Consider the following 20,703-nt stretch of genomic DNA (forward strand, 5'->3'; position numbering starts at 1 on the left):
CCGCCGCCCTCCGCCGCCCTCCGGCCCCGGCTGGTGCCTCGGCCTCGGCCCCGGCCCCGCCGCGCCGCCTTTCGCTTTCGTTTCCCGGCAGCGCGGGGCGGGCTGCCCTGCCCGCGCCCTTCCCCGGCGCGGCCCCTTGCTGGCTGGCGGTTCGGTTCTCAGCTCCTTCGGCCGGGAAGGACGTTTCGCTCGCTGCTCGGGCAGAGCCCCGTGCTACACGTTTCTGGTCCGTGTTGGATTTCCTGAGCATCTGCAACGCAACCGAACGGGCACACGAACACCTCGGTGCTCTCTGCGCGCTGCAAATGGGCCCCAGCTTCCCGGGGTTACGGAAGGGCTGAGAGAGAAAGCCGTTTCTCATAAAAATCATGCTCTGGAAATGCGGGCTGATACAAGTAACCTCCTAACCGTGGTGAAACACCCAGCACAGGGAGGCAGAGGACTCCGAACTAGCACCGGTCACGCTGGGGAAAGAGAGACCACATGTACTCAAAACAGGGATCCCCTATCAAGTTTATTCATTTTAAACTTAAGATTCTTGGCCTATACCTTACTTGGCACATATCCGACTTTCAAGCACTGGGAATTCAGTCAGCATTTTTCAGCACGGTTAGAAAACTGACTTCCTCCATCAAAAGTATTAAAAGTCCAACGCAAGCAATTCCAGCTCTAATGCAGGGGAAGTGGCGGGGTGGGGCATTAACAAACAGCCTCACATTTATGGTTCTGCTAAGAGATTAGCTCTTATTTTAGTTCACAGCCCTAGAAAATATGGCCCTTGGCACCACTTACATTGCAGTGATCACTGCTCACATTGCCCCAGGCGACCCACGGGATCCCCTGAGCCTACAGCGCGCCTGTGCCGCCCATGCAGCCCTTCCCCAGCATCGGGAGAAGCCAAGCGGCACACCGGACCTCCCCGCTGCCATTAAAAACTATCTAGTTTCCACCAAGTTTTTTTTTTTTTTTAACTAATGAAAGAAGCTGCCTGGCCCCTGTCCAGGATTCAAATCTCCATATTCAGAGCCTTCTGTTTTAAGATCTTGTACTATTTGGGGGAAAAGGGAGTGTTTTCCATCTAAGAGAGGACTGCTGCACTTACACAGCCAGTAACACCGCACCTGTCTGCATAGTCTTCTGAAATTCAGCAAACGTATCTACCTTTCTGAACACAACGGGTGCAAGTTTGAATTCTGCAAGTACTGTTTAATCATCTGCATTATCATTCTTTTTAATCAGAGATAAACATGCATCTTTTCAATCTGCAAATAAATAAAAGAAGGTAATGATTCATAATAAACCCTTAACAATATTGCAGAAAAGCTATTTTGCTTCCAGAACCCCTGCTGAAATTTCTTTTTAGAGTGGCTGCAAGGGATGTATCAAACTGCATTAGTGCAAAACTAATACTAACAACCTAATTAAATCTATCTAAACCAAGTATTATTTACTTTGATGATTTCCTCCTAACCCCCCAACCAAATAACAGAACAAAAATGATAAATTCACAGTGGAGCCAAGGGTTTTTAGAAGTTGGAGGTACAGCAAAACCCTGCTTTTTCAGTGGATGATCCTACGGTACACAATGCTGCAAGAGGCCTATTTGTGTATTCTCACCAACACATTATGCAGGTGATTACGTGGCTTTGCTTTCTCTGCAAACATGAACTCTGAACTTCGGCTTGATTAGTGATTATCCCCCTTTGGGTTGCCTGTTTATTCAAGCCCCACTAAAAGGGCTCTTTTTAAACAACTCTCTGGGCCTTTCTCTGTCATATACCCTTCTCCTCAAGACCACCGGAATGGCACCACAGCTGGCACGTGACAACATCAGAAACACCTTCTCAACATTTACCTACAGCCTGAGAGAGGCAGGAAAGTAAGTACACACAAGCAAACAAACCAGTGGTGGAAGATTTTGGCAGATTTATAGAACCTCCTACTAGACTTTTTTATTAAAAATTAACAAACCCAGAATCGAGATTTGAAGTTCCAAGCTTCCCGTAAGCAACTTTTTGAAACTCAGTGCTAAGTAAGGGTCTAACAAGGAGAAAGAAAGGCTGCATCTCAACTGCAATTTGTTCCACTTTATTGAAAACACCATAAATGACAGTTTGCATCATAAACGATGCTAGAGAGAGCGAGATGCTACTAACACCGCAGCATATTGAACCATAGATGAGAGGAGACACTCCTCAACCCCCGCTAGTACTGCCCACTCGTTATTGCAACGAGGATGGCCATACACTGCAAGGAAAGGCTAAGTTCCATGGCTGTTTTGTTTTAAATCTGATATATAATCTAAGAGCAGTTCTCAGTAGAAAACTGCACTCACAAATGTTAAGTGTTTCCACTCTGCGTAGCTGAAAGAATTCAAGCAGTCTTTTTCAGTGCTATCAAAAATTGCCTTTGGGTTGCTTAAATGTAAACAAGCTTTAAGAAATCAATGTGATAAAAGTAATTTTTATTGCTTTCATTGCAAACTTTTTGTTAGAAGAAAGATTATTTTATAAAATAAAGACATGCGATCTTAGCTGCAATGAAGACTGCTTATTTAGTGAAAGTGATAAGGTATTCTGGATAAGCTTGAATGTCATTAAATATGATAAACATGGATGGTTGGTTCATGTTATCAGTTGAACTATCAAACAAATCTATAGAGTTACTAGCATTTTTTACTGCTGGAGTAATTGCTCCCTTTTTCCCCAAAGAATATTCTCCAACAAGGACTCGAGCAAGGTACATGTACTTCTTCCCATTCGCATCTGGTTTAGAGTAGGTGTCATGGGCAGAATAGCTGGCATTAACAGCAAAGTAAGTTCCATTTCCAAAATGTGCAGCTGTGGTCAGAAAAAAGAAAAGAAAACAAAACAGATATTTGAGTCTTTCATAAGTAGCAACCATTTATCTGTCAAGGGATTCACAGGCTCTCAAGCTGGCAATTTTGCTTTTGTTTGCAATAGCTAGATTTAGCAAAACAAGTCATTTTGCATACAAGGTAGAAATACACAGACAGCATGGCAAACTGCTCCTAGTCATACTCAAAGAAAAAAAGTGCTTTGAAATTCACATTACCATTCATTCCAGCATAGCTCCGGTTAAATCCTTTGTTGTTAATTAAGGTTAATGAATCGCTACTTGTTCCATGAAACAGAAGCCTCTCATTATCTCTGTTGCCATTTTTCTTATCCATTTCAAGCTTTTTTATTTGGTAGGCCTTCCAAAAAAATGGGTTCTGTATCCTTTCAATCTACAAAGTTTGAAAGTAGGACACAATGTTGATAGTACTAATGCTTTTAATGACAGTGAGTTAAAAAAAAAAAGTTTACTCCCCAGATTCTCTTCCTAGCTACAATGACTATACAAGATTACAAAGTAAGTTAATCAAATTGCTCCGTACTTTTGCATGACAGATGGCAAAACCCTGCCCAAATCTGACAGGAAGACTCCATGGAAAACAACGTAAGATGGTTTTGCAAGTGTCTGGGGCATACCCAGAATGCCTCCCTCTGAAGAGGGCACAGCTTAGGGGAGAGTATGCTATGCTCTACTACAGCAAAAATGACCTGATGAAACAGTTATACTCACTGGGTGCTGAAGAACCAACTGCTTAAGGCTTGCTCTAAATACCTAAGAAATAGTAGTGTCCTTCACTGGCAAGTTGTTTTTCATTCGTTTCTGGATATGAAATCCTCTCTGCTTACTGATTTTCTATTTTTGAATAGGCAGAGAAGGAGAATTCATAGCAGATACAGGAACAGAAACAGTGCATACAGGCAGTTCCAGTAGAATTGCCCTACTCAGCACTCTCTCAGCTTCACAAAACTTGGTCCCAGAAGCAGATTCTTAAGAAGGGAGGGATTTTACTACAGGTTGGAAAGGCGTTAACCTCACAGGTGATAATACCTGTAGGGATATTAAGGATTTTGTGCATCCTCTTCAGACAATTGTCGAAAAGAAATCCATATTAACAAATAATTGAGTAGGAATGCAAATCAAAACTGTGTCTATTTCTTTTCCCATAAGGACTCATCCAATTTCAAAAATCTCAGCTGACTTAGTCATTATCAAAGTACTTATGCTCAGAAATTATGAGGTTTTTACCTTTTCAATCGTGAGTGATGGACAGGTCTGCAGAAACCTTGCCTGCACATCTTTGTATTCTTTCATTTCTGGCTTTAACTCCACTATTTTGACTCGCTCTGTTTGCATATCATCCCACGTTGCAGGGAGCACTATTGACTCTTGATCTGCAAGGGAAACCATGTCAATCACACTTACCAAAATCCTCTGCTTAAAGTGATATATGCCCTGCTACAAACCATCTGAATGCCTGTACACCTACTTATTGTCTAGCTTATCACTAGTGCCTGTTGGTCTTAGGCAGCCAAGAATATTCCATGGGTCTTTGACTAGAAGATTAGGGTACTTAACTTGCAGTTTACCCTTGCACTGGCAATTAACAGGCATGAATTGGTAATATCCAGGCAAATCTGTTCTCCTTCATAGCTGAAGACAGATGCTTTGTAACATCTTTTAACAGAAGCCTTCTCTGCAAATTGGGTTTTCAAGGACATGGGGCAAATACAGAAATACTGAGAAGTGGAAGGGTCTGAGAAAGGGCCCATCATATCCTTCTCTCATCTTCTGTCCACAGTAAGGAGAGAAAAAACAGGTGCTGTTAATTCTCCCAAATAAGAGACAAGGAATAAAGTATCCGAATAAGGGAGATTTTGATTTAACTTCTCTTCTCCAAAAATACACTCTCATACAGAAAAGCAGAAGTCTTCTCTTCTCTCATTTCACAAAAGAGAAGTCGAGTATCTAGCTGTGATGTAAAACGCATTGACTGGTGCGCATGGTAAAGATATCTGGCATGTTCAGTTCCCTCAGTTAGGGGGATGAAACCTTTTTGATAAATGACAGCTTTTGGTAAAAGAAAAAAAAGCAGAAAGCATGTGCAGGAGGCATTACTAATGGGCTGGGAGTTGCACAGTTCTTTAAATGTGTTAACTTTCATTTTCAAGTGTTATAAAAAAAAAAGTTCCCACTAAGACATAAAATGAGCTCCTGCAAAACTGAGTCACAGTGGGATGTAGAAAAGTAGTACTTGCACATACAGGATCTTCCCCAGTGTGTGTGTAAGAAAAAGGTAGCTCCTTATATTGGAAAGGACCAGAAGTAGATAGAAGAGGGTACATCTCAAGAACATAAATGAGCTGGCCAGGATCTAGAACGACAACCACTACAAACACAAGATCTAATTATTGCTGTTAAGCCTGTTAAAAACCTCGCAACGCGTTATCTGCTTTTCTAACAGTTTTAAATAACTTCAGAATTCTCTTTCATCTTTGTTTCTCACTCTAGTTCTTTTGTACATTATCCAGGAACAAACTTGCACAAAGCTCCTAACAATATTTGGCATATTTGCACCATTCCTTCCTTACTCTAGGCTTGATTCAACCTGGTTTTACATGGCAACCTCTACCTGTCAAGATGCTTTTACCTACCTTCAGATTTATCAATACGTGTGATGGGCGTACTTCTTCCTTGATCATCTACAGCATGTCTAGCTTTCATATTCACTCTGTAGTTCTTCTTATTAATGGTTACTGAAATAGTTTTCTCCTTTCTTAAGAAAGCATTTTCTAAATGCATATTTGTCAGACTGTCAAAGGGCACATAAGAATCACTGTCAAAGTATTTCCACTCAACTAAATTTTTTAAGAGTTCTGCCTTGATTTCTTCCTCTTTAGCAGCTTTAACCCTGTGAATCATATCTTGAATTGCTGAATAAGCAAACCAGACATCTTTGTCAACACCTGAAATTCGAATAAAGGTGTCTTCCAAATGAAGAACAATATTTAATTTCTTCTGTAGGTCACACAGTTCTTCATTCTCCCTTTCACCAAAACCCAGAAGAGACTCATCTGTGATTGTTTTCTGAAACTGTCCCTTTAAAATTGCATTTTTCATCCAGGTTTCAGCTTCTTCCACCCTTTGTTGGTTTTCACCACAAATCTGAACAACAGCCACCTCGACTTTCCTTTCCAAAACTGGTTTGCTTTTTTTCTTTGGAGTACATTTCTCAGAGCTCCAAAATGCTATATTGAAATACAAATGCTACAATTAGCATCAACTGATAATGGTTAATATTAAACAGATTGATCTATAACCCGTATTTAGAAATGATATCTACTTACATGCTAGCTTAGACAAAAGTGATTTGAATGGAGTTGTATTACCAGAACTTCCTCTTTTCTGCATGCTTGCATGGAACACACTTAGTAGATGTGGCTGAAAGATGACAACTTTAACTGTTTTCACAGACTGAACAGAGTTATTTCTTGCAAAGTCAGTTACTGCATCCATCATTTCATCAGCTGCTGCAGCTGGATCACGGCCTGCCTCACCTGAAACAAATTATAAACATTTTGCATTTTTGAAGAGCTACCTGTTCATATTTATGAACAGAGAAACCTGTTCATAAATAGGCACAAACCTGTTCCAATTGCTGGGAAGATGACAGAAGCGTACTGCTGTAATTCACACTCCTGAAGCACTTTGGAGACTGGTACCTTGATATCATCCTGGGCAACAAAATGAATTATTTTTTGGCATGGCAGGTGTCCTGCTTGAGTGGTTATATAGTCACTGTGAGGCTGCAAGGCTGAAAGATACATAGGAGGAAGTAAACAAATCAACAATTATCCACAATGTAAACTTGTGCTAATCCTTGTTAGGAGATAAGGAAGTAATGACAACTATGTCCCACGACAAGCTGCAAGGCTCCTTCCACATGCATCCCTCCCTCCATTTTCACTTTCTAGGCCCAGGGATTCATTTTATGTTTGCAATTTATTTGCCTTCACTCCTAAGTTTACTCTGCAGGCTTAGAGAACTTACGCAGACCAATGTTGCAGTCAGCCTTCACACAAATGAACATGCCATCTACCCTCATGCTGCCAGGCCTGAATTGTCCTCTTGGTCTGCACAATTCAGGTCAGCCTCTCTCACCCCTTCCACAGTTTTTTTCCTTTGGTTGGTCTTCTGAGCTGACCTCCACACTAGCCTCCTTCTTCCCATTATTTTGTGGGCTTTTAAGCCATGTACTTTTTCATTCTTAGTCCCCATTCATCGCATTTGCTGGTCATTAACTGAATTTGGTCTACAAATAAATGCCTCTTCTGAGGCAGGAACCCAGCTTCACTAATTTTCCTCTCAGTCATGCAAAGAACGTGGTAGTGTGTTGCTAGTTAGGCCAAGAGGAAATATTAATAACTGTTTTCTCTAGGAATGAGAAAACAAGTTCCAGGTAGAGAGTTGCTTCTAAATGAGGTATGCTACTCTAACAACATTTCTGCCACCACCATTCTCTGCTCATGGCTCTGTTCAAGATAGACTTGATTCATTTTTACCATCAAAAGTTTTATTGGAATAACAGGATGCAATAATGAGTAGATTAAATTCTTTACATTTGCTTAGATGCTGTCTCTTCTTGAAGATTTTTCTTTTCCTTTCCCCATTAGATGTTTTACAAATACCACATTAACCAATTAAAGAATTAGCTGATGTAACACAGTGCATAATACAGCTGGATGTACAGTAGGCACTTAGTAAATATTCCAACAGATCCCCTGCCACATATGAACACCTTTAGAAGGGAGATCAGAAATGTTGTACCATACCTAGTTGAGTACATTCATCTTCAACAGCTTTTCCAGCACCTTCCAGAATCGCTTTAGAAACACCTTAAGTAAGAGACATGTGAATCCACTGTTACTACTGTTAATTCCATTAAAGCCCCATCTAAGGCACAACATGGTACCACATATCACCTGAAAAATCTCTTTTCTGACAGCAGTACAGGTTATAACTGAAAAACATTGTTGTCTAAGAGTTCAGCTTACATTTTTCAACTCCAATTGATGTATGAAGTACCTAACAAGTTTCACTGAGGTCAAAACCTCACTGAGTTTTGTCTTTTCCTTTAGCCTGAAAGAGATGCTCTATAAAAAGATTCTATTAAAACATCAACAACAAAAAGAAATTGTCAGTTTTACTTTCCCACAGGAGTCTTAAACATGCCATCCTGTAACACAGGCTAAAGAAGTTTGAGATTTGAGAACACACTATAGAAAGATTCTTTTCCTCAAGTTTTTTTGTAGGATTTTCTTACATTGGAAGAAGAGAGCAAGAGACAGCCTCAGATGTTTCCTAATTAGGCTTTCACACCCTGAGAAATAAAATAGAAGCCACACTATAAAACAAAAGGTTTTAGAACACTGAAAATGATCCATACTCTCCTTATCCAGCCCTTCCAACCACACATGCTGTTTTCATCTATAATACCAACTAAAGTACCTTTTTTGAGGCTAAAGGTTTTGTTTGTTATGTTTACAATTACATCTGTCATCTCCTTGGTAATATCTCCAGTTGCCACCTGGAACAAGATGGAGCCAATCATCATTTCATGCACACCCTGTGCCGGGGTTGAAATAGGACCAAAGAACGCTGCAGGAAAGAAACACATACATGAGTAACAGAGCGCAGAATTTCCTTGGGCTGAAGGACCTCTTCATGGGTATAACGTCTACAAAGACAACAGTTTGGCCTCAGGCTCAGCCAGTGCCATCCTTGTGAAGAGGACTGCCTTCCATGTTATCTGAAAATCATTTCTTTTCACAGGAGTCTCTGATCAGCCTTCACCTGTTCCCACCATTGGTCTCCACAGTGAGATAGCAGGGAAACCATGTTTTGCTGCACACCTGGTATAGAGACACTTCTGTATAATGTCTTACTCTATAAGCCTTTGCTAAACTTGGAGGTAGGAGAGGGGCAAGCTTGCTAAGTCTCACTTCCTCGCTCCCCTGCCTCTCAGTAGTTTTTAGACAGGTTCTCTACTACATGACAGGAACTTACCTACATGTTATTTTTAAAATTTGATTAAGTTTTCACCATATAACTCATTTTCTGTACTCTGTAGTTCTTTTTGGCTGGATAACACCAGAGGTTTTTTGCCTATTTATATCAGTACTAAAACCAAAGCTGAAATAGATTTGAGGATTTTCCAAAGAGGCCCCTGTAAGGCATACACAAGCAGATACTCACCTGCATTCTCAGGAGACGAGAATAAACTGACACATTCATGATCTGATCAAGCGTTACAGTGACGATACCACCACCACCGCACACTACAACCAAAAAGCCCTAAAACACCATTTGTGCCCTCACCAGAGCTTCTACTCTCTTTACCATGGGAGGGTTTTAACCAGGTAATGAATCCCAGGTACATTTTTTATTTCGTGCCTTCAACAGCATTTCAAACATTACACTCATCCTGAAACTACTATTTTCTGTCTTTACAGCAGCTGCTTCAACTCCAGCATTAACAGTTCTTACTTGGACTTTGGGCATGACATGCTCACCAAATGCATATCTAAACACCTATACTGAATATGCTCCCTGGAGTATTTATATATATATATATATATAAATCAAAAATATATATAAGTATACAAAAATAATAAAAAGAATACTTTTTGAAAACAAGCTTACATGTGCTTTGGCTAGCCTCATTTGGAGCAGTCTCATGCACTTTATCATCTATAGTATTTCCACGTCTGTGCTGCAGTTCATCTGAAAATACCTAGAAAAGGAAACTACAGTCAACCCCTGTAGAAAAGTCTTTACTCAGTAGTTTGAAAAGTAAAGTTAAAAAGCATTTAAAAGGAGCACAGTGCAAATGACTTAATAACCATCTGCCACAGTGCTGATGGGAAGTCTTGACACACTGTAGTTCTCGAAGAACACATCAGATGTTGAAACATTTATTTGGGTATTATTTCACAGTGTGACTGCTCTCTTTTGAAAGATTCCACTGTGAAATGAGTAACTTGAGTATGGATGTAGAAAACCCGGGCTAATGTGATACTGAAGAAAGTGGGATGCAGAACCATGGTATGTTTTCTACTGGAGAAGTTTACCAGCACAACAATCCAAGCATAATTATTCTTCCTAAGAGACTCTAGCTAAACCTGTCAAAAGCACTCCTTTTTCCAAGAATTAAGACAGCTATGCAGGAGTTACAGCAAATTTATCTGTAGACAAGGATTATGTATTAGTCACACAAGCTCATGAAATAAAAGAGTAAATACTTTCATTTGTATCATTCCCAGGGAATAAAACAGGACAGGAAGGGAAGAGAGCTGCCCAAGAAAGGCAGGCAACTATGAGAGGCAGAACCAAAAGGAGAACTTTCACTACAGACAAGAAAAACTGTCAGCAAACTGCTCTTTTCTTTAATATGAGAATTAGCACACTGTGGATTCTTCTGAGGTCATCAGATAGCTAACATCACTTGATGGACCCAAATAAAATAGCATGTAATACGAAAAACTCACCTGCACATTAGATGTGTCTTTCGGATGCAACAAAAAGTGAACTTCTTCAAGAGAATTTAGTTTCTTTTTACTACTGAATTCAAACACTTTGTCAAATAGTAATTTGGCAACAATAGACTTCGGAAATGCTAAATTCCCTGTCCCAATTGCCGGGAAAGTGATTGACTTTAAAGACAGCTCCTCAGCAATCTGCAGGCATTCTGTGATGATGTTTCCAAGGATCTGAAAAGCACAGTTATTACTGAAAAGTCATTTTTTGCCAGTATGTAAAATTCAGCACTTTTTCTTTTAGCTATCTTTTGGTATTAAAATATGATAATTACATACTTCACAAAGCATATATTAGTCAACATGGGATCAGCCACACATAAAAGAACAGCCCAAACTCATCTCCTATGAAGTTATCCCTCATTTCAAAGGAGAAGTTGCATTAAACCCACTGCAAGGTGCAGCCAAATTAGAGTTTAGGCAAATAAAGCCCCTTTTACCTTTTTTGCAGATGCCTGTCCCTGTGACCATCCAGGTATAATAGTATGAAGCACATAACGGCAACCTAGATTGTATCCTTTTGTTCTGAACACAGATCCTTCAACAGGTGTGTTTTCTAAGCCTTCTTCCTTTAAGGCTGTCTGGAGCATCGGCCCTGCTTTGCTTAGCAAGGCTTTGGAGAGTGGCCCTCTATCAAGCTGTAGATCTGTGGCAACACTGCTGACAACAATGTCTGTCTGAAAGGGGGGGGGGGGGAAGGGGGACAGCAAAAAACTCCAGTCAGTGCAAAATTTAAGCTTAAAAGCTATCCAAATGCAGCCTGTCTGCTGACTCACAACATGAATTTCTGGGACAGCAACCTGGAATGTAACAAAGCTTTGGAACAAAACAAAAAAAAACTATGTTCAGTTCCAACACCATCAGCCTGCCCACTGAAATAGAAGACCTGCATTAAAAGTGAAATTCATTTCATTCCAACAGGAGAAAGTTAAAGTTCTGCATTCCTGGTCTACTTATTCTACCTCCCTTTGAAAAACACTTATACAAATTTATTCTCTAAGAGAAGCTTGCAGACCAAGTTCTGTGTCCAAATTTCCCACCTCCCAGCAAGACAGAGGTAATACAGGCAAAACTCCTGCTCGACTCTTGCCTCTGTTGAGGCTGCAGGGCAAACTGGGGTAAGCAGGACCTTCTATATGTGACTGGTCAAGAAAAAAACAAAAAAAAACCCCAGAAGCTGTAGAGAAATAGGACTGGAGGAAGAGGTAAGGGGAAAGAAAAGAGAAGTGAAAAAAGCAGTAATTCAGAAGGGAGAGAAATATAAAGGGCTAGGAATATTGTATCAAACACAGTCTTCAGCTCTTGAGGAAACACCTCTCTACATCATATTTTTTAACGCATTTGTTTTGCTCTGGCCAACTGGAGGAGCTCTATACATACAAGCTGTGGGAGACAACCACTCCTGAAAGGATCAGCTGGCCACTGTGAAAATGATCCTGAGAGGAGCTGCTTCCAGTAGCAGCAATCCCAGTTAAGAAACTTTCAGGCCAGCTAACAGGAATTTAATGCTGAAGGTAGCTGGAAATTGGTGAAGCTGGTGCCAGACAGGATGTGCGATAGCAGCTCTACATTGCATTCCAATGTTCACCAATAACACTAGGAATAATATTTCCCCAATAAAGTACTGGGGGAAGAGGAGGAACCCTATTTACATAGGATCATTCAGAAGAATTAGAAGAGGTCAACTGATACGTCAAAGTCAATGCCTTGAAGTTTGAGAGCATCAAAACCCTTCTGTGAGGAAACAAGCATTCACTTTAGTAGCTGAGACAAGTCCACAGGGGCCCCCTGCCCATCAGGGAACGAGCTTACCCGGTGTGCAGTTCAGTGTCCTTCAAATACAAGTAAAGCCACTCTGGCTCTGGGCAGAGGGCTCAGCAGCACAAGCGCATAATTGGATGTGCGCGGCTGTGCTGCCCTAGGCCCTCCGGTGCACCATGCACCGCAAGGATTCATGTGTCTCTATGTTAGCTATGCAGCACTGTATTGTGTGATCAACTATGTGTACCTACCATATAATAACAGTTATTTTAACAGCAATTGTTATCAGCCATGACTGCCAATTCCAATAACATATCAAACATGTTACATTGCTAATTACAGATGATGATCTAAGTTCCTTTTACACTGTCCATACTTTAAAATGAGCTTTACTTCAAACTAGACAAACAGCTGAAAATTTAAAACACTTACTGTAGCATCTTCAATGCTTCCTTTTTTCAGTATAACGTCAAGGCCTTCCTCTGTCGTTACCATCATGAGGCTCTTGCTATTTTGAGAACTTTGACTTTTCCTAGGCTGATTATCTGCATTAGTCTGATGTACTGAACTGCAGGGAAGTAAGTTATCTGAAAACACTTCTTTCAGTGCCCTGCTGAAAGCCTGAATGTTTTTCTCTGCAACATCCACAAGATGAACCTCCTTCAAGCTGCTGTCCCCCATGGATTCTTCCAAGGTTTCCTTGATGGATGATACAATTGAATATGTACACAGTTGCAGTGGGAAACCAAAAATCCCAGCACTTATAGAAGGGAAAGCTATGGAGCGATGATTGTACGTTTCGGCCAGTTGTAGACATTTCTTCACTGTCTTTCTTAGCAAGAACACACACTTTTCTGCTTCATCTTTCTTCCACCTGGGCCCAACAGCATGAATCACATGTTTACAGGGGAGTTTCCCAGCACCTGTGATAACAGCACATCCAGGCTGCAAACACCCATGCTTTGTCAGCATGTCACATTCTTCCTGTAGCTCTGGACCAGCCGCTTGTAGAAGGGCCCCAGCAAGGCCACCTATGTGTTTTAATTCTTCATTTGATGCATTTACAACAACATCAACATGATGAGTGCACAAGTCAGCTTTATAAACTGCTATTACAACCCCACCTATGGTTGCCTGCCTGTAGGGCTTGCCTTCACTACCATGTTCTTGCTGTTCTTCCAGCTGTTCTTCTGGCTGTTCTTCCAGCCTGATTAAACAGTTAAAGTCTTGTTTCACAGTGGCAGCATAAAAGTGTTCTCGTTCTTTGAAATATGACTTGGCTCCTGGCTCACTAATTAACACACGCTTATAATGCAACACAGACAGAGTTTGTTCTACTAAGGCGACTCCCTTCACCACTTCTCTTCTTGGCCCACTCAAGGAAATAACTCTCTGCTTCCTTTGTGTGCCAAAGTCGACTCTCACACCCTTACTTTGTAATCCAGCCCAAACATTGGCCTTCTCTTTCTCAAAGAACATTATGACTGCCACAGGCTTTCCTCTGATGACCTTTTGCACTTGAGTGTTTTGATCTATAAAGTCATAGAGTTCCTCATAAGCTTTTTCTACTGCTTGAGAACAACCAGCAACAATGACCTGACTCCCTACCTGAGTGGCTGTTACAGCTGCATTAGAACAATTCTGGGTGGTGAGCAACCTCCATTCTCTCTTCTGGAGAACTGACTCATCTTCCAGATCAATGCTTCTGTAGTTCAGTTCCTCCTTTATTTTTTCTTCTGCTTTTAGGAGCATTTCAGGAGTACTGCCGGTCAACATGATAGCTTCTGTTTCAAGCTCATAGAAGGCACTAATTTGTTTTGACATAAACAAGCTTTGTGACAGGGTTTCGTTACTAACATGTTCTAAAAACTGGAAAATATAAGGGTGAACATTAACTGATTTCTTTGCCATTTTGCGCATATTTTCTAGGATTTCTCCTTTGACTTTATAAGCTTCCTCAGCCACTCCGCACAGGCTAATTATCTTTTGCAAGTGATCATAAGTCATCTGCAGAGTTGGGCACTCCTTGTGAATTTTTTCTTCAAGTCCAGTACTCTGTAAAATTGCATACTCCCCTGGACACACTACCACCACTTCTTCAGTTTTTTGCTTTTCTCTTTCAATTTTTCTGGTGGCATTTTCTATGAGCAACTTCAGCTCTTGTTCAACATTCTTTAGATCCTCTTTGTCACCTACTAAAACAACTAACTCCTTGGAAACATATGGAATTATCAAAACTTCATCTTGGATAATGCCATTCCTAACAGCTTCCCACACCTCTGCACTTACTTGATATTTAATTGTTTTGTACTTTGATATGCTACATGAAAATGCTGTGGAAACACTTTCATTCCATGTCTTGATCAATCGAGCCATTAATCTCTTCTGTTTGGACAAAGCAGCTGCAAGATGCAAAGTAACTTTTGGGTCTGCACAGCTGGGTTCAGGCCATATTAGTTCACAATTACACTTTGCCATATCACAATTGATTGCCTCAATTAGCCTATTATTTCTCTGTAAGAACTGCCAGATATAGGGATCCAGAGGCACTGTAACTGGATCTGGTGTCTTTATTTGCGGCCCTTCCTTTCCGTAGAGAGCTGTTCCCAGCGAGATATAGTAAGGATAGACAGCGATTGGTACCCCGTTGATTGAATGCTGCTTTGCCAAGATATTGATCACATCTAAAACATACAAAAAAATATAAACAAACAATCAATCATAGCACTTAAACCCAAGGATCTTTTGCTCTGTTTTTTTTTTAATTATTTACTGCATAATAATTTAAAAAATATATATATAAGTAAGGTTTTGCAGTAGTTTTCCCCCTTCTTCCCGAATAAAAACAATTCCAAATTATTAAAAAGAGTTACTGTTTTTAAATGCCTAATAAAATAAATTAGGAAGAGGCAGTTAAGTGCTGACTCTGTCCACCTTCAGGAGGGAATAAATACAGGATGGCATTGTCTCTGCCCCCACCCCTGTTATGCTGTACTTGGAGTGCCCAACCCAGTAGTACGCCTGGGCTACTAGTCATCAGCATCAACTCACACCTTCTCCGGCTTCCCCCTTGTTCTCCATCTTCAACAGAGGCTCATTTTTCTGGCACTAGCAGGACATGCAACAGCACCTGCTGTCTGGCCAATGAGTTGTCCAAGAAATTGCTCTCAGATAAGCCAGACAGCACATACTGCCTCAGGGCAGTTACTAAAATAAATGGCCTCTCGCACCATGTGGGGCTGTGCTCACCTCTGCTGAGCTCAGACTGTAACCTGAAGTCTGTAAGGAGCAAGACCAGGGTGAACTAATAAACTGTGCCTAAAAGGAAAGAAAAATCCTACGCATCCTGCCCAGCTGGTCCAAAACTTTACTTTGCACTCCAATTGGCAGAGACCTGCTGTTTTATGAGGGCAAAGTAGCTATTTTTTTTTTTTTTTTTAGAAAAAAAAAATCACTTTTAAGTCAAAGGATCTTGAAAAAAATAAGGGCTTCATTTTCTGCATTACCTTTATAGTCGCTGAATGTAATGATAGCTGCACCTTCATCAGGCAACTGCTGTACATCCACCACTTGTGCACTTCCATTCTTCTTGTTTTCAAAGTAGATGGTTATATAGTCATTGGATGTGTTAGGTGGTATATTTTCAGCCCTAATGCTTTTTGTCACCTCAAGGCACCGTGCAGTAATACTTTGTTGTTTTGCTCTGTGGTTTTGATTAATTTTTTTAACAAATTCCTCTGTGGCTAGAAAGAGAAGGGAGGAAAAAAAAAAAACCATCACACAAGTAGCTCACTTTTCTATTAGGATGTTAGCAGACTATCAGTGTATGCACTGACCAAAGCACTGAGTTATGAAGCATCTGTTAGCTTGGTGGTGCCCACCAAGCTAATTCTTTCCACCTATTCAGTTTCTGTGGTCGAATATTAACCAAATAGTTGATCACAACTGTTGAGCAACAGTTACTATAGCCACAATTCATCACTCGTTTCCCAACTAAGTAGCACTCGGTCTTTTTAACCCCAAGACAAAATATCAGGCTCATTTGGGACTATGGGCTTATACACAATCAGACTGGAGTCATCTGTTTAAATTTGGATTGTTTCAGTTGTATTATATGCTATTTTTGGCTACTTTTTGTTTCCATTATCATCATGGTACAAGACAGTTAAGTCACTTTTAGGTCTGACAAATGCATAGTGAACCTTTTGAGGGATCTACTTATTTCCTCAAGGCTAAACCAGAAATTTGGGGCTGGACCAGGATACAAGGCAAGTCATTTCTGACTTCTAAAGAGATGTAGACTCTGCTTTCTCAAAGATTATAGACTTGTTTGACAGTGATTTAGTTATACCACTGATGAACTCTTTCACTATTTTAAAGTTTCTGAGCAACTTCATCCTTGTATGTTACCACTAATACAACTATTCCTAATTAAGTTGATTTAGAGTGGCACATAACTTGTTTTCATCAAATTTAACTTCCAGAGAGACTCATTTTTTTTCCCCACAGAACAAACACTTCTCTCTTTTTTCCAAATCAAGCACATGTAAAATCACCTTGTCCTTAAAGGTGCTCAAGCACAGCAGCAGCCGCAGAATCCTGCGATGAGTTTACTGCTGTCAGGTTAATTCACTTCTCCTGGTAATGAAGTGCTGCCCTCTCTACAACAGCAGCTACGGCATTTGCTTACATCATTCCTGAATCTGATTTTACTCATAGCGGTTACTGTTGCCTATGTCCTGGAATGGAATTTGTTAATAAAAGTCAACCATAATTCTTGTCTGGAACCAGGAAGTCCCCCCATTTCTCACTGGTGTGAAGTAGCAGACACTGCCTGTCACCTGGAAGAGGCCTTTATCATGAATCACTGACGAGGAAGAAAAGGAATATATGGTACCAAACACACTACAAAAACCACAGTGGGCACTCAGTAACTTTGCTGGTTGGTATCACAGCCTCAGGCAAAGCAGATGCTGTTAATTCAACACTTCACATAACTGACAGCTACCGCTGCGTGCATAAGAGCAGCTGGACTTGTCTCAGCAGCCCAGGGTCCATCTAGCCCAGTATCCTGCCTCCCGCAGGGGCCGTAGCAGAGATCTAGAAAACTGCAGTAAGAAGATGCTATTTCCCCAACCCTCTCCCAGCCTCCAACTATTTTTTAGTACATGAGATTCCCTAAGCCTAACACAGTGCATTTAATAACCTTAAAAGGCTCTGTTCTAAGTATTTGTTCAGTCTTCCCTCCAATCCATGCAAGCTTATTACACATATAGCACCCTTTGGCGAGCAGATCCCTCATTATCTATCTATTATAAGACTCAGCACATCATTTTGCTGCTTGTACAAAGCTATAGTTCAGTTTTAGTCCTACCCATTTTGTTCACCAACCCAAACCAGAACTAACTCTCTTCTCACTTACCTTTATACCTTACAGATACAAAGGCCAGTGTATCTCACTGAATTTGTGGAGTAATTTCTCAGATTAGGTTAATCTGAAAAGATCAGATTAGGCTTGAAAGCTGATGACAGAAAACATTGCTCTTTATTTCCAGGCTTGTCTCCCTCCCACACACAGCTTCTTAGAAGTAGGTAATGAAAGATCTGCAACTCAGACTCATGCTTACCAGTACTTCCAGTAAAAGTAACTACAGCCGCATTTATTTCAGGTATCATTTCCACGCTGAAGTCATTGTCTTCCTCTGATAAGCCACTGATGTTCTCTACCAGCATAATTAACATGTAATCTCCTATTGTCTCCTGCACATTTTCAAGCACAACTAAGGCAGAAGGCACAGACTCTTGAGAGTTCTCCATTTGGCACAGCTCCTGGATAGTCTCCACTTGCCAAGGCTTCACCAACAGCCCAATTTTCTTCACCGAGTGATGCTTCCTTTGCAAAACTCCTTGGGCATCTAGTTTCACAGAAAAATAAACAAGAAAGATGCTGTTTTCCATTCTCCCCACCCAGAGCAGATAATACATTAGGCTACACTCTACTTCAAAATCTGAGCAAACATCTGTTTCTTCTGTCATATGAGAAAGTAAATAAGGCAAAGTGACATTAAGAGTTAGGATCAGGACAAATGTTACTCTATGATTTAGATGTCTCAGTCTCCCTAAAGAAAAAGGAGCTACTTTGAGGTAACTGCAGCCTCCTTTTTACTGTCAAATAGTCTCCAACTGCAAGAAGCTGTCCTCCAGATTAGCAACACCTAATAAATGGCAAATAAAGAAAGGGTTTTCCAGCTTGCTTATCCTGTGCATTTAACAGACGACTTTCTCCTGTATAACCAGGCAGTTTCTTCATATTGTGTAGGTCCTTCACACGCTAACAAGTAGTGAGCAGTATTTTGGCGGAGGAAAACTACATATAAATTGAGGCTATTTTAAACTTATTTTCTCCAACCAGGTGAGATAGGGCTCTGTAAACCTGCTACTGATTGTATGACAGGTATAGATAAATGTTTTTCCAGAAGGGATTCTGCTGGCTCTTGGCTTATGCCAATATGGGCTTCCTAATGTATGTGCACACAGGAGCTGTTCAGTCCTTACAGGAGTGTCTGCTAATCCCTCTTCTGGTTCAGGTACCTAAACTTACTCCTCCACTGCTTCCTATTACTCATGATTGTATCCATACCGAAAGCCTTACTAAAGCCACCTGGAGCCTCACAAAAGGTCATGGTGAACTCAAAATAACATTTTCTTTAAAACAGCATTCACCTCTTTCTTATAAATACATGACATTTACTGTCTCTTTTTCTCCCAGTCTCCAAAACCCTCTCATCTGAGAATCTGAGATTAATATGAAAGAAAATACAATAGAATAGTGTTTACCCACAATCTGCAGCTAATACTGTGCTATGCTGTATCCTACCTCCTAAACTAGGATAAAGCTTTCTTATTCTGCAGTGCTCCTGCCACCAGTTCTCCTGCATTATTCTGTGTGAGCCTTCATCAAGCATCCAGGATAGGCCTAGAGAACCACCTCTTTCCTTGTGGATTATTATAAACACTGGCAGAAACTCATGTCTGCATTGAATCCATAGGTACATCTGCTCCTTTTACACCCTGTCTCTCTCTGGGAATCCACCATTTCTGCAGTAGCGAAGGCCACAAGAGATCCACCACCAGCAAAGGTCTTTTTTTTTTAAAGGGGTGCTTTAGTAAAATAAAATCCATAAAATAAGATCATACCTTCCTCATCCTGAAAGGTGATGATTATTTGCTGATCCTTTCTGATGAAAGACTTGATGGGCCCCCCACCAGACTTCTTTTTATTTTCAAAATACATTTCCACAATCTCATCTTCTATTTCCTCCCCAGAGGCCGTGGTTACTACTATGATAGATTCCCCAGAGGCTGTTGTTTCTGCTCTCAAGTTCCCAAAAGATTCTGAAATCAAAGATTGCACTCTGATGCCTTAGGCAAAAATTAGGAGACAAAACCAGCTTACTATCTTTCAAGCTTTCACACTGAGTTCTCCGCACAAATATAAGATCAAGGAAAAGACAAGACAAATAAACAGTTATTCAGTTTTGTTTCATAATATCCTTTACATTCAAGACAAGCTGATCATACCACTAGTGGAAAATCAACAGGTGACGAGTAAGGACTTCTATGTATCCCCAGGTAGGGACAGCAAAAGCAATGGCTATGAAAGCTTCTTCAAAAACCCATGATGAGGGGAACCATCACTCTTTTCCCTGTGCCCTCTCCCCATTTACATTTCCCACTGCTGCTATGAGCCATCATGGGTCCACAGATGAGGGCTGCCATAGAAGCTTAGGTGTACCTGGGCTACAGATAGTAATGACACTCTACACCAGATCACCTAGGTGGGATGAGAGTCCTTACACACTGCCCCACAGCTGGGGCTGGTGGCAGCCTGGGAAGGTCTGGGTAGGGACTGCCTAGGTTCAGCAACCCACTACATGCTCTTCCCAAGAACTGACCTTTCTGAGGCAGTCAGTGAAGCAGGAAGTTTCATCCTAGAGGGACTCATACACAGAAAAATGAGTGGTTTTTAGCCTCAAGTAATGATTTCTACATTATATTAGACAAACACCACAAGCCATTCAGGTGTCCATAGCACTGCTGCAGCATAAAGGTCAATGAAAACCAACAAAGTGAGAATAGATGCGTATTTGCTTGAAAAGTGGCATGCTTACCCGTTTTTTCCTGCTCAGTGCACACCGAAGCCTCCTTATTCTTGCAGGCAGGAAAAGACACCCGGTGTTCATTAACTACAGACAGATGACAATGCTATTGTGATATGTGCTAATTTGTTACATCAAATTGAGAAACAGCCTTGAAACAGCCTGGACTGTGATGTGTGCTAATTGGTTACATCAAAGTAAGAAACAGCCTTGGAAACATCTGTGGGAACATCCTACATCCTGTGGTGGGGGCATGTACCCTGCCTGAGATAAGGGAGTTGAGATAGCAAAGCGGCAATGTTAGTTTAGATAGCCTAATATGGTGATGGCGT

The 20,703-nt window shown here is 40.9% G+C and overlaps 2 protein-coding genes across 2 annotated transcripts in view; both read right to left on the reverse strand.

The window, feature by feature from the left end:
- LOC112976312 (poly [ADP-ribose] polymerase 14-like) overlaps positions 1 to 563 on the reverse strand; it is a 19,299-nt gene extending 18,736 nt beyond the window's left edge. Inside the window, exon 1 of the mRNA XM_026087400.1 lies at positions 555 to 563. Within this exon, the coding sequence (XP_025943185.1) occupies positions 555 to 563 (9 nt within the window). The remainder of the gene's footprint in view (positions 1 to 554) is intronic.
- A 1,504-nt stretch (positions 564 to 2,067) lies between these two features.
- LOC112976313 (poly [ADP-ribose] polymerase 14-like) lies at positions 2,068 to 20,477 on the reverse strand (the record flags this gene model as incomplete). Its single annotated transcript, XM_026087401.1, has 16 exons — positions 2,068 to 2,840; positions 3,076 to 3,250; positions 4,105 to 4,250; positions 5,511 to 6,104; positions 6,204 to 6,413; positions 6,503 to 6,670; positions 7,689 to 7,751; positions 8,365 to 8,514; positions 9,559 to 9,649; positions 10,404 to 10,625; positions 10,892 to 11,128; positions 12,645 to 14,896; positions 15,719 to 15,955; positions 17,840 to 18,127; positions 19,410 to 19,607; positions 20,384 to 20,477. Coding segments are annotated over 16 exons (5,415 nt in total), but the record flags the coding sequence as incomplete, so codon positions are not given.
- Between the last annotated feature and the right edge of the window lie 226 nt (positions 20,478 to 20,703).

The sequence above is a fragment of the Apteryx rowi genome, unplaced genomic scaffold, assembly GCF_003343035.1.
Source record: "Apteryx rowi isolate R43461 unplaced genomic scaffold, aptRow1 scaffold_715, whole genome shotgun sequence".
NCBI lineage: Eukaryota > Metazoa > Chordata > Aves > Apterygiformes > Apterygidae > Apteryx > Apteryx rowi.